The 12,312-nt window shown below is 40.6% G+C and overlaps 1 protein-coding gene across 1 annotated transcript; it reads left to right on the top strand.

Moving 5' to 3' along the window:
* The first annotated feature begins 422 nt into the window (after positions 1-422).
* LOC109071715 (probable G-protein coupled receptor 83) lies at positions 423-10,957 on the top strand. The gene is made up of 4 exons (XM_042753998.1): positions 423-967; positions 6,788-6,913; positions 7,067-7,200; positions 7,993-10,957. Exons 1-4 carry the CDS (start codon positions 650-652, stop codon positions 8,468-8,470), a joined length of 1,056 nt encoding a protein of 351 aa, XP_042609932.1. The 5' UTR covers positions 423-649; the 3' UTR covers positions 8,471-10,957.
* Positions 10,958-12,312: the final 1,355 nt, after the last annotated feature.

Raw genomic sequence — 12,312 nt, 5'->3', positions numbered from 1 at the left:
AAAAAAGGTGGTATTGACGTTATAGGCTGCAATAAGTCCTTTAGAATGAGTGCAGTTTGTATTGGAACCATCCTTTTTACAGTTTGATTCCATCTTTTTGGATAAAAGCTGTTATGTAAAGTTATGTAAAGTCTTCAATTTGTTTTTATTTTTCATTGTCGTTGACTTTAGAATACCCTCTTTATGGACACACCAACAGGAACAGACTGCAGTCATGTAATTCTTGTGCAGAATTAGCCACCAAGGATTTAAGTGTTAAACGTTATACAAATAAGGACTTGTAAATGTATGTGAGCCATGTATATCTGTCATCTTGCAAAATAACTACCCAAGGTATTTTGAATCAGCTTTTTTTGCCCGGTGTTTTTTTTATTTTTTGGATACAAATAAAATAATAAAACGTGTGTGCGTGTGTGCGTGCGTGCGCGAGCGAGCGTGTGTGAGGTGGCTAGAGCGAAGACTGTGATAATGATCACAGGGTTGAGACGCATTACTAATAACTGTGACTATCATACAATCCGCTTCACTTGACGATGCGATGCCCTCCAGCTTGTGGCTCAGAGAAGGCTGACTCAAACATCACCAAACTGTCCAGAAGTGGATCAGAACTGCGCTTTGGTGTTTTTCACACGGCACCTGCATCCTTACGATGACATTCAGAAACACCTCCGTGGATTTATTTTCGCAGTTTTATATCTTGCAGAATTTCTCCATGTATTTTAATTTCTCTTTGGACGCTATGTACGACAGAGGAGCGAATTACGAGTCTGAATCCCAAAGACCGACCATCAGAGCGCTGCTCGTCGTCGCATATTCCGTTATTATCATCATTTCGCTGTTCGGAAATGTGGTGGTTTGTCACGTTGTTATTAAGAATAAACGGATGCACTCAGTGACAAGTTTGTTCATCATGAATTTAGCCATTGCTGACATTCTTATAACTATCCTCAACACGCCTTTTACACTGGTAAGTTTCCACAAGCTTCGTTTATTTACTTAAATATGAAAACACTATATTTTGATAATTTGTTTGTTAATTTATTTCATTGATAGGCATGATTGTTTTGTTAAGGTCAAATGTACCTAAAAAAATTGTTGATATTAATCACTGAAAAAGTCCTGATTTTTTCTGAAGTTTGTTGTACATTCATGCATTGTTCAAGAAAGAATTTTAATCGCTTTTTAACTTGATTTTTATGCCACTTGACATTTTTTATCTAGTCATAAAAATAAATCATAAAAAATATAAATCATGAATATACACTGAAAAAAAAAAACTTAAAAGATTTACTTGGAAAAAATCCTCGTAACAATTTGCACTAACATATTTTAAGTAAAATTTACTACTCTAATATCAATTAATTATATCAAATAATAGCAACAATAACTTAGTTGCTATTATTAAATCTACTTCTAAACTTAAAATTCATGAAGAAATTAAATCTAATTGCACTCTAATTAAGTAAATATTACTTAATTATATTTAATTTAGAAGTTGTGTTTATTTAAAGTAATTAAGTAAAGTTTATTTATATATTTTATAGACAGGAACCTTGCATTTACCAAAATATTGAGTAAACTTACTATTTACTTAAATACTTAAGTAGATTTTATTATATATTTTTTGTTAGAGATTTCCCATTTACTTAGTTTTATGAATACATATTACTCCCTATGATTATGTAAACATTGCTAATTTCTTTTTGATTAATATGATTGATTAATTTTGTCTATACCAAGGGTTGTCAACTCTGGTTCTCCAGGTCCACATTCCTGCAGAGTTTAACAACCTTTCCCTATTCAAACACATCTGAACAAGCTCATCAAGAACTTCATGATTGCTAGAGAGTAAAAGGCACTGTTAGTGCTAAACTCTGCAGGAACATGGACCTCAAGCACCAGAGTTGAGAAACTCTGGTCTATACCTTTATCACAAATCACACAACTAAAATACAATTAAACCATTTTTCCAACATTAATAAAAGTGGATCAGTCACATTCACATAACCAACTAAAGTCTGGACACAGGTTTTTAAAGGTTTATTCAGTAAAACCTCATAAAAAAGTGACATTAATCAACAAAACATGCAAACCTCCACTGGTAATATTTGGTCTTTTGAAAATATAGAAAATAAAGTATGACTGAATGCCTCTTCAAGTGTCTGCTGTTCTGCAATACAATTCAGTCTCCAAAATGAACTACATTTGCTGCACCACACACAGGAGGTATAAAATACATAATAAATAAATAAATAAATAAAAGCTTACAGAACAAGATGAGGTTTTAACCTGACAGAGCTAGGCAGTATTGATATAACCAAAACTGCATCCAACATGAAAACCATCAGTCTGTCTTAATCCCCACACCTTAAGTATCCACTGTATTGGCTTATCGTAAGACTTAGGTCAACCTGTAAATGTACACAATTGGTGATATTAAAACAATGATCTAAAACATTTAACCACAATTTTATATTATGCAGTGAAGAAGAGGTCAACAGAGTTTGGGTGTCACCCAGTGGTTGTTTTTGGTATAGTGCCCAAACAAAATCTCACAGGAACCACAATTTTATCACATTTTTGTGATATCAACTTCAAATTTGGAAAAGATTGCTATAAAAAGATATATTTATAGCAATTTTACAGTGCAAAATTTTTATAAAATATTTATTTTATATAAAATAAAAACAATTAGTATACTACATTATCTTTACTGTAAACTTAAACTTTTATAGCTTTTTTGTACTTTCTTTTTTTGAAATGTTTTTACTTCAGCAATAATCTGCTATGTGTCTTCTTTAAAAGGAGACGTACCTTAGGTCTGTACTCCAAAGTGTTCAGGAATTACAACCATGCTGTAACAAGTATCGATAAACAAGTGTTCTGTTTCCAGTGAATTTATACCCCTCAAAGGAGCAACGTGTCCTGGGGGATACAAACATTAAAATCAAATATAAGTTAAGTTTCGAAAAAAAAATCATGAAATTGTATTATTTGAGTCCCAATAAGATGGAAAATAGCATTAAATGAATTTTCTGATTGCCCTTTTTAGGGTTAAGCACGAGAAAATTGTCTCCAGGTTACGTATGTAACCATCGTTCCCGGAAGGGAATGAGACGCTGCATCGAAACGCTTTGGGGAATGCCCCGACGAGATCATGCTCTGAAGCTTGTATGAAATCAGTTCAATAGATAAGCGTGACGTCACTAGCGGGGTGATGTAAGCAACCAGAAAGTATAAAAGCGCATCCGGCAAATGCACATGTTAGCTTCTGCAGAAGCAAGCGCCTGCAGGGGTGCAGGGAGTATGGCAGAAAGATGCAGCATCTCGTTCCCTTTCAGGAACTCAAGAAGTGTCAAAACTTTGGGAACGAGAATACCCACTGCGCCATATGAGCAAGTCCCTGTAAAGTGTGTCTGGTGAGCACATCAAGACGAGAGAACTTGGGACCCTGGAGTAGATGTCAGGTCAAAATTGTAAAATTGGACGAATGTGTGTGGAGAGGACCAGCCCAGTGCAGCACAAATATTCTGGCCTACTTCCTGGAAGGGAGGAGGACAAAAGGATTGCAGTACTGCAGGAAACGGCGAAGAAGTGGGGACTTTAGGGACATACCCGGGTCTAAGGTAAAGGAACGCCCTAACCATGCCCGGGGCAATCTCCCGGCACGATACAGAGAGTGTCTGAAGATGCCCTATCCTCTTCAGTGAGGATATGGCGAGTAAGAAGATCGTCTTCAGCATGAAGAGCTTGTCAGAGATATCTTCAATTGGTTCAAAAGGAGCATTTCACAAAGCCACCAAAAGCACTGCAAGATCCCATGAGGGCACCTTGGTGCCCTGTACTGGCCTCAGCCTCTGAGTGCCATGGAGGAAACGTGTAACTAATAGGTGTCTTCCCAATGACAGACCATCTAGAAGGGAGTGGTAAGCAGCTATGGCTGTCACGTATACCTTCAGAGTGGAGGGAGATAACCCTGTGGAGAAATGCTCCTGCAGAAACTCCAGAACCAAACCAACTGGGCAGTTGACTAGGTTTGCAGTCCCTGTCCACACCAAGAAGTGAAAAGTTTCCACTTCAAGGCATACAATTTCTTAGTGGCGGGAGCTCTGGACAAGAGTGTGGTCTCAACAACCTCAGTTGGGAGACCAGATGCTATAAGCTGTGCCTCCTCGGGGGCCATGGCCACAGTTTCCATAACACTGGGTGGGGTTGAAGAATGGTGCCCCCCGCCTGAGAGAGGAGAATTCCCTCCGTAGGAGCTCCACCACCTCTGGGTGGAGCCTCCATTCCCCGGGCCTTAGCCCCTGTCTCCACAGGATGTCTGCTCCTTGATTGAGGTACCCAGGAATGTAGACTGTTCTGATTGTGAGGAGCTTTCCCTGAGCCCACAGGAGGATCTGGTGTGCCAGCCTGTAAAGGGGGTGTGAGTGCAGACCCTCCTGCTGGTTGATGTAAGAGACCACTGATGTGTTATCTGTGCGAACAAGCACATGATGTCCCCTTAGGTCTGGAAGGAAGTGTTTAAGAGCTTGAAACATGGCCAGCATCTCCAGGCAGTTTATGTGCCATGTGAGATGATGGCCTTTCCATAGATCTTGGGCAGAGTGACCACTCATGACCGCTCCCCAGCCCATGAGGGAGGTGTCCCTCATTAGCGTTACGCAAAGATGAGCAGCCCCCAGTGTCGGGCCTTGAGACAGGAACCAAGGTTTCTTCCACATTAAGGCATGTAAGCATTGCCGTGTGACCCTGATCATGCAAAGCGGGTTCCCCCTTGCCACCACTGCAAAGGTCTCATGTACAGCAGGTCAAAAGTTATCACGTTGGACGCATCTGCCATCAGACCCAAAAGTTTGACAGTAAGTGACTGGCCTTCTCTCACTCCCCTCATGGCTATGAGAATCGCTTTAATACGAGCAGGATACAACTGTGCCTGCATCATTGTCGAATACCACACCAAGCCCAGATAAGTGGTCCTAGTGGTAAGTGGTAGTGGAGAAAGCACACTTTTCTTGGCCTTGAGCCGTAACCCCAGTTCTTTCATATGGGCGAGGATGATATCTAGATGCCGAGCCACCATCTACTCTGACTGAGTTAATATCAACCAGTCATCGATGTAATTCAGTATGTGGATGCATCCACACACTTGATGAATATGCAGGTGAGAGTGACAGGCCAAATGGAAGAACCCAATACTGGTATGCTTCGCCCCGAAAGCAAACCTCAGGAACCTACTGTGTTGAGGAAGGATGGATATATGGAAGTATGCATCCTTGAGATCTATAACAGACTATAACCATTCCTTGGACCTGATTTGAAACACAAACTGCTTGATAGTGAACATCCTGAACTGAAACCATTTGATAGTGTGCTTCAAAAGATGCAGATTTATGAGCGGACACAACCCTCCATCATTCTTCAGGGTGATGAAGTAACAGCTGTATAACTTTAAGGAGGAACAGGTTCTATGGCCTCCTTCCTCAAGAGAGTGTCTACTTCCTGTTCCAATACCAGAGTCTGTTCGGGGCCTATTAATGTAGGAATGAACCCGTTGAAGCGAGGTGGACGAGAACCGAACTGAATTCTGTAACCTCTCTCTACAGTGTGCAGGATCCATTGTGAGACATTTGGCAGAAGTTTCCACACTGTCAGAAAGTCTACTAAGAGAACCATACTGGCCTCGCTAGAGGAGCCACTTCGGTGCCCTGAAGCAGATGACCGGCAGGGAACGACCGACCTGACTGCTCTAGCACCCTCATTTGAGGGGACTAACTTTCCCGTGCTGTACTGCCGCTGGGTGGCAGCTGGGAAATTCGCTCGTCGGAGCTCACTGAGCCCTGAAGCACCAGGGGTGGCAGGGGTTTCAGTGAAGCTCCCTGAGGGTACTGAGGAAGATCGGGCACCGTATACTGAGGTGTGTACCTCTCCTTCCCAGGGTTGGCTGCCCTCGGGGTCCTGATGATGGAGTTGTCAGGACTGCTTGGCCGAGGTCTTTCTTGACAGAACCTGGGTGTGCTACAAAAGTGCGTGTGAAAGTACCCTGATTTAAAGTGTGGACGAATGCGCGGATTCAAGCGCAATATACTCTTAGATAAAAATTGACTCAATAATTCTAGATTCATGTGCAATGACTATAAAACATGTAAATATTACAAGTATATATTATTAAGAGTTACTTTTCACGCAGTTCATTAATTACTTGAATAAAATGTGTACATTTTATTTAGAAAATTGTTGTTCTCCTTGATTTTTAGTATTAAGTAGAAATCATGATGGTTAATTTAATATGTTTTGCAAAAACACAAAGTTATTTTTTTCAGTGAGCATGTATAAGAATTTGACACATAGTTTTAAACAGGATTTTTAACATTTTATTATCTGTTGTCCTCTTGGGCATCCTTTTTTGTCATTGAGACTATTATAGTATCAAGCAGTTTTAAAATCAGTCTATTTTGTCTACTGAACATTTGTAAAAGAGTATGATTCTGGGTCATTGATGGGGATAATTAGAAGTCTTTCCCAAGCCCCCCAGTAATGCAAACTACTTTACCTTTTTTCTCAAATATGGCCATTTTGAATTGATTAAAGGCCTATATGGTTATGCTGCTTACTCCATCTGGTGTGTGAAATCTCTAACATTGTTCTTAGTTGTTTAGTGATGACCATACAGAGGAGGTGCATGATTCATCTCTCTGTGAGTGTGTGGGGGTGAGCATGTGCATGCTTTTTAATTCTTACATGTATCTTGACCCATGGCTACTTTATTGCATATGTGTTCTCTCAGGTTCGGTTTGTTTACAGTACATGGGTGTTTGGGAAGGTGATGTGCCATGTGAGCCGCTTTGCACAGTATTGTTCTGTTCACGTCTCTGTTCTTACGCTGGTCGCTATCGCCATTGATAGACACCAAGTAAGTGTTCTCACAAACAGATAAACACAGATATCTGATATATCTTAACAATTAAATCTTTAGCGTGAATAGCTTTTTCATACTTCTGTTAAAATTTGTGAATCAGTGTATGCCAGTGTGAAATCACGATGGGTTATTGTTGTTGTCCATCAGGTGGTGATGCATCCAATGAAACAGCGGATGTCTCGTCTTCAGGGCATAGCCTGGATCGGTGTCATCTGGGTCATGGGGTCCTGCTTCTCTCTACCTCATGCCATCTACCAGAAACTGCTGCGCTTTGAATTTGTGTATGATCTTTCTTTCTTACTGATAATGAAAATCAAATAAAATTGACAGACATTGTTTTGACAATTAAAATTTATGTAAACACTGATAATTTTATAACTTCATACGGATATTTTGTTCTCAGTGCAGGGGCACAAGGAATTCAGTTAAATTATGATATATTGAAAAAGCAGCATTCAAGCCAGGATACCTTTACAATCATTGGAAGTGTTTGCAGTCAGGCCTAGAGAGAAAGAGAGATAAGCGCTTCATAGAGATAAGTTTTGTGTCTAGTGAAGCTTCCCATTGTATTTAATCTGTCACCCCTGATAGTACCTTCTAGATTTGAGCTTGAAAATGCAATTTAGTTCAACATGGTTCTTAAATTATTTTACATTAATTAAAAAAAAAAAACATGCTTTTCCTTCTTAAAATGTAAATTAGCTGGAAATGTACTCACCTTCAGGATGGACTTTTTTCAGTGGAGGAAGCCTTATTATGGATGTATTTAATTTAAAACATGCAGCCTTTTACTTAAGACATCAATTGATTTAAAAGCGACTGGCGTCGTGTGGATTATTGTGATGTTTTTATCAGCTGTTTGAACTCTCATTCTGACGGCACTCATTTGCTGCAGAGAATCCACTGGTGAGTGATATAATGCTAAATTTCTCCAATTTTTCTCCAGTGAAGAAACAAATATATCTTGGAAATCCTAAGGGTTGAGTAAATGTTCAGCAAATTTTCATTTTGGGGTGGACTATTACTTTAACAATAATGTGATTTTAAAAGATTTCTCTTCTTGTCTCTTTTAGCAATAACAGAGTACGGATGGTATGTTTGCCCAGCTTTCCTCATCCCTCCGATCTCTTCTGGAAGTATCTAGATCTTGCCACCTTTGTCCTGCTCTATGTATTGCCCTTAGCAATTATCTCATTATCGTACCTTGTGGTTGCCAAAAAGGTCTGGTTCCGGAATGCTGTCGGTGATGTCACACTGGCTCAATCCGCTGCTCATCGCAGAAGGAAGAAGACCACTTTGAAAATGCTAATTGCAGTGGTGGCCGTGTTTGCAATCTGCTGGTTTCCTCTGAACTGTTACATTGTGCTGCTGTCAAGTAAAGTGATCCAGGCTAACAATGCCCTGTACTTCACCTTCCACTGGCTGGCCATGAGCTCTACCTGCTATAACCCATTTATATACTGTTGGCTCAATCACAGCTTCCGTGCAGAACTCAGAGCCCTGCCTCTAATTGGCCGTATAGCCAAAGGGAATGCCATCCAGCAATCCTAAGGAAGCACCCAAGATTTTGCCGTCCTATTTTTTCTTTTAATATTTAGCCCACCCACAGCTCTCCTTTAGTTCTCTCCATCTTAGTGAAAATGACACCTAAACCCATGTCCTTTGAAAAAACAACAACACTGCGTTGCCATGGAAGAGATGACATAAATAAACAAGGTATGAGATAAATTAAATAGAAACTTTATTCTATTTTTCAAGAAACAAAATCAAACACACCCCATAGTGGAAAACACTACATGTGTCATGTTTCTGTGCTATGCACACGCACGACAAATGAGTAATCTAAGAAACAGTCTTTTAATAATAAATCCACAAGAATAAATAAAAGGAATACAGATGCAGGGAGTAGCACAAAACACAATTGAACAAAACTTTTACCGGCTAAGTAGTGAAAAGAACAGGGAGTATAAATACAAATGCAAGAGAGGGACTAATGAATTAATTAAACAAACACAGGTGAACAGAATGACATAATCAAGACAACTAGGGAAACTAGGTCAAAGGAACTAAACAAGACAGGAGAACAGGAACAGAAAGAAACACAACTAAAATTCCATGACCCTAACAGTTCGCCCCCCTCCCGGAATAGAATGCAGAGGAGGGAGGGTGGAGATTCTGGAGGAGGTCAAAGAAACAGGGGAATGGCAGAAATAACAAGAGTCCAGCCAGGATGAGGCCCCAATAATCGATAGAATAGAGGGAGGGGGGAGCCATGGTGGAGAAGACCTTGACGACAGCCTGGGGACGAGCGATGGAGAAGGAGCGGCTGGAGGTGGAGACCCAGGTGGAGCAGAGCAAACAGAGAGCCATGGGGACACCCAAGGTCCAGAAGACATAAGCGGAGCTGACTGTTCAAGCAAGTGAGGTGGAGACAGGGACCCGGAAGACCACAGTGGAGCTGGAGGGAAGGAGGAGCCTGACAGAGCCAGAGGGACAGAGTGTTGAGGCAAAGCCGGAGGAATGGAGTCCTGAGGCGATGGATGGTCGACGACTGATCAAGGCAGAGCCAGAGGGACGAGGGAGCCCGGTGGAGCCAGTGGGATGATGGGCCATGAAGGAGATGAGGGAACAAGCGGAGTCAATGGGTCAAAGGACCGATAAGGAGTCCAGGGCTCAAAGGCTGGAGGCAGAAAAAGGGGATCCTTACTCCTAGGCGGAGCTGGACACTGGAAGACTCAAGGCAGATTAGAGTACCCAGATGAAACTAACTAAGGCTGAGCAGAGGGACTGACAGGAACCTGCGGAGAAAGGGCTGAGAAATAGAGTAGCATTAGGAGAGTAGGCAGGAGAGGGAGGCTGGGTGGGAATTTGGGACAGGCAGAGAGTTCATAAATAGCTTCCTTGGCTGTAACAGGAAAAGCAGAGAGTTCATAACCGGCCTCCTTGGCCATGGCTGGACAGGCATAGAATTCATAAGCAGCCTCCATGGCTGTAACAGGACAGGCAGAGAGTTCATAAGTGGGTACCACCACCCTGAGAGGAGCTGAAGCAGACACAGCCGCCACTGGAGGTTCTGCAGCAGAGCTCCTTGGGAGGAGCTGCGGCAGTATTTATGGCCCAAACACACCAAATGGTGACTCCCATAACAGGAAGCACCACTGACAAGGAAACAACCTCCATGGTCATGACAGGACAGACAAGTAGTTAGAGGATGGGAGAAGAGCAGTCAATCACGCCGGGCTCTGACTCTCTGTCTGCAGTGGGCTCGGGCTTTAGCTCCGTACAGCCGGATGATGGCTGGCTCGTCTCTGGTTCTGGAGTGGGGCTGGATATGTCCTCCTCAGCTGGACAGATGGCGAAATACAGTCCATTTTGCTCTAGCAGCCACTCCATGAAGGCAGCAAAACTCCCTCGAGGATCATGCCCGGACAGCTTTGTCTTTGTAGCTGTGGTCAGTCCTACGTAATAAAACATGCATAGGCAGCTGTTTGGGTAACGTATTAGATGGGTAAGATCTACAAAGTCCCTTGTATGGTCCTCGAGGGAGCGACCCTCCTGCTCGAGCAGGAGGAGCTGGACCGTGGGGTCCATGAAACAAAAACAAAAATAAACAAAAAAGGGAAAAATGCTGCCAAAGCTTACTGTTTTGGCTAGTTATTCTGTCACGTTTCTGTGCCATACAAGCCTGTTCATTAAATGAACACAGGTGAACAGGATGACATAACCAAGACAACTAGGGAAACTAGCCCTGCGTCTCAATGTTCATACTATCCATCCTAAATAGTATGTGAGATTAGAATAAGTGTGTCCCAAAGCATAGTATGTTGAAAAGAGTATGGCAAAAGTCCCCGGATGGTATACTATTTCAGGTTGATTTTTGAAGTGTGGATCCATGCACACTCTAATGATTAAAATTGCCCACAACCCATTGCGCTTTGGCAAAGGATGCATTCCAGAACTACAAGCATGAATAAAACAAGTTAGAAAAACTACAAATGTGGCGGATGCGCGTGATCGATGGTTAGGTAGAGAGGTTTACAAAAATTATAAACAGTTACTAATAATCAACATTTAACCTGGTAAAAAGTATTTATTTATTGTTATATTTCATCTGCAACAGCAATGTGAACTTTTATAAACATCCATTTGGTCGTTAACTTTTTTAAATACATCATTATGCAGAAAAGATGAGCAGAGTTCTCCATATGAAAGACTACTTCTTTTCTCTCCAGTATGGTAGGAAGTTAAATTAAATGTGGAGGATGTTAACTGTGACAAGATGATTGACAGGCCAGTTTACATTGACAGGGTGCGTGTAACAGGTGTGACAGAGCGGTCCTTTAAAGACACAATTGTATGACGTTATAGTATGTCCCAAAGCTTGCCTACTCTTCTGCTACACACTCAAAAGTGTGTACTTTTTCTTCACCAAAAGTGTACATACTTTAAGAGCATAGTATAAGTAGGCACATTGAGATGCAGGGTAGGTCAAAGGATCTAAACAAGACAGGAGAACAGGAACAGAAAGAAGCACAACTAAAAGTACATGACCGTAAAAACTTTTAAAATCTGAACAGATCTGAAAAAAAAAATAATAATTGGCATCATACACAACTGGATCTTGCATTATCAGACTTTCAGTCATTCTGAACACAACAAACTCACATAGAAACATTCTTTTTATTGCTACGAGATGCAGCTCAGAATATCAAACTTGTATTATATCTTTCAACTGATGGAATCATAAAGAATCAAAAATCTGTGCCTGAAATCTATCAAATCTGACTGCTCAAAATCTGCAGACTGTCTATGAGTTTTGGCAAAAAGCTTTGACTCATCCAGATTGTAAATTGGGGCAAAATTGTGTAGTCTATCCCAGCCTTTAAAATTGTATTTTAATATCACCACATCACAAACAAAATCACATAAAAATGAACAAATACAGAAGAGGATTATTTTGGTTTTAGGTAGGAGACAACTGAATGAGATTTTTAGGCAAATTTAGGATATTTAATTGTAACAGATATTATGTAATTATATTCACATTTTGACAGCTTCTGTAGCACTAGACTAATTTCATATCAAGGTCTTATTTATTTGTTTTATTTATGACTATATTTTTATAACACATTAGTCATATTTAATTCACTCATCTCCATGCATGAGTAATTCTCAGGCAGCACTGTATTAATAGTGAGTGATATTGTTACAATCCATAAACCTTTTTTCAATCATGTTTACAGTATATTTAGATGTCAGATAAAATATAGATATAGCAAAATGAATGGCTGTTGTAAATTTCATTTGAATATTTAAAATATTCATTTGACATTAAGTCCTAATCTGGAATTCTCAGAGAATAGCTGATAATAGTAGTATAATAATTAATAATG

Source organism: Cyprinus carpio, chromosome A5 (assembly GCF_018340385.1).
Source record: "Cyprinus carpio isolate SPL01 chromosome A5, ASM1834038v1, whole genome shotgun sequence".
NCBI lineage: Eukaryota > Metazoa > Chordata > Actinopteri > Cypriniformes > Cyprinidae > Cyprinus > Cyprinus carpio.
Note: the sequence above shows the minus strand (reverse complement) of the source record. Positions and strands in the feature narration are given on the sequence as shown.

What these genes read in the sequence shown, in the direction of transcription:
- LOC109071715 (XM_042753998.1), top strand. Translation starts at nt 650, where the DNA reads ATGACATTCAGAAACACCTCCGTGGATTTATTTTCGCAGTTTTATATC. An exon ending in TCAACACGCCTTTTACACTG is followed by an intron (nt 968 to 6,787) that starts GTAAGTTTCCAC and finishes GTGTTCTCTCAG; the next exon opens with GTTCGGTTTGTTTACAGTAC. An exon ending in CTGCTGCGCTTTGAATTTGT is followed by an intron (nt 7,201 to 7,992) that starts GTATGATCTTTC and finishes TGTCTCTTTTAG; the next exon opens with CAATAACAGAGTACGGATGG.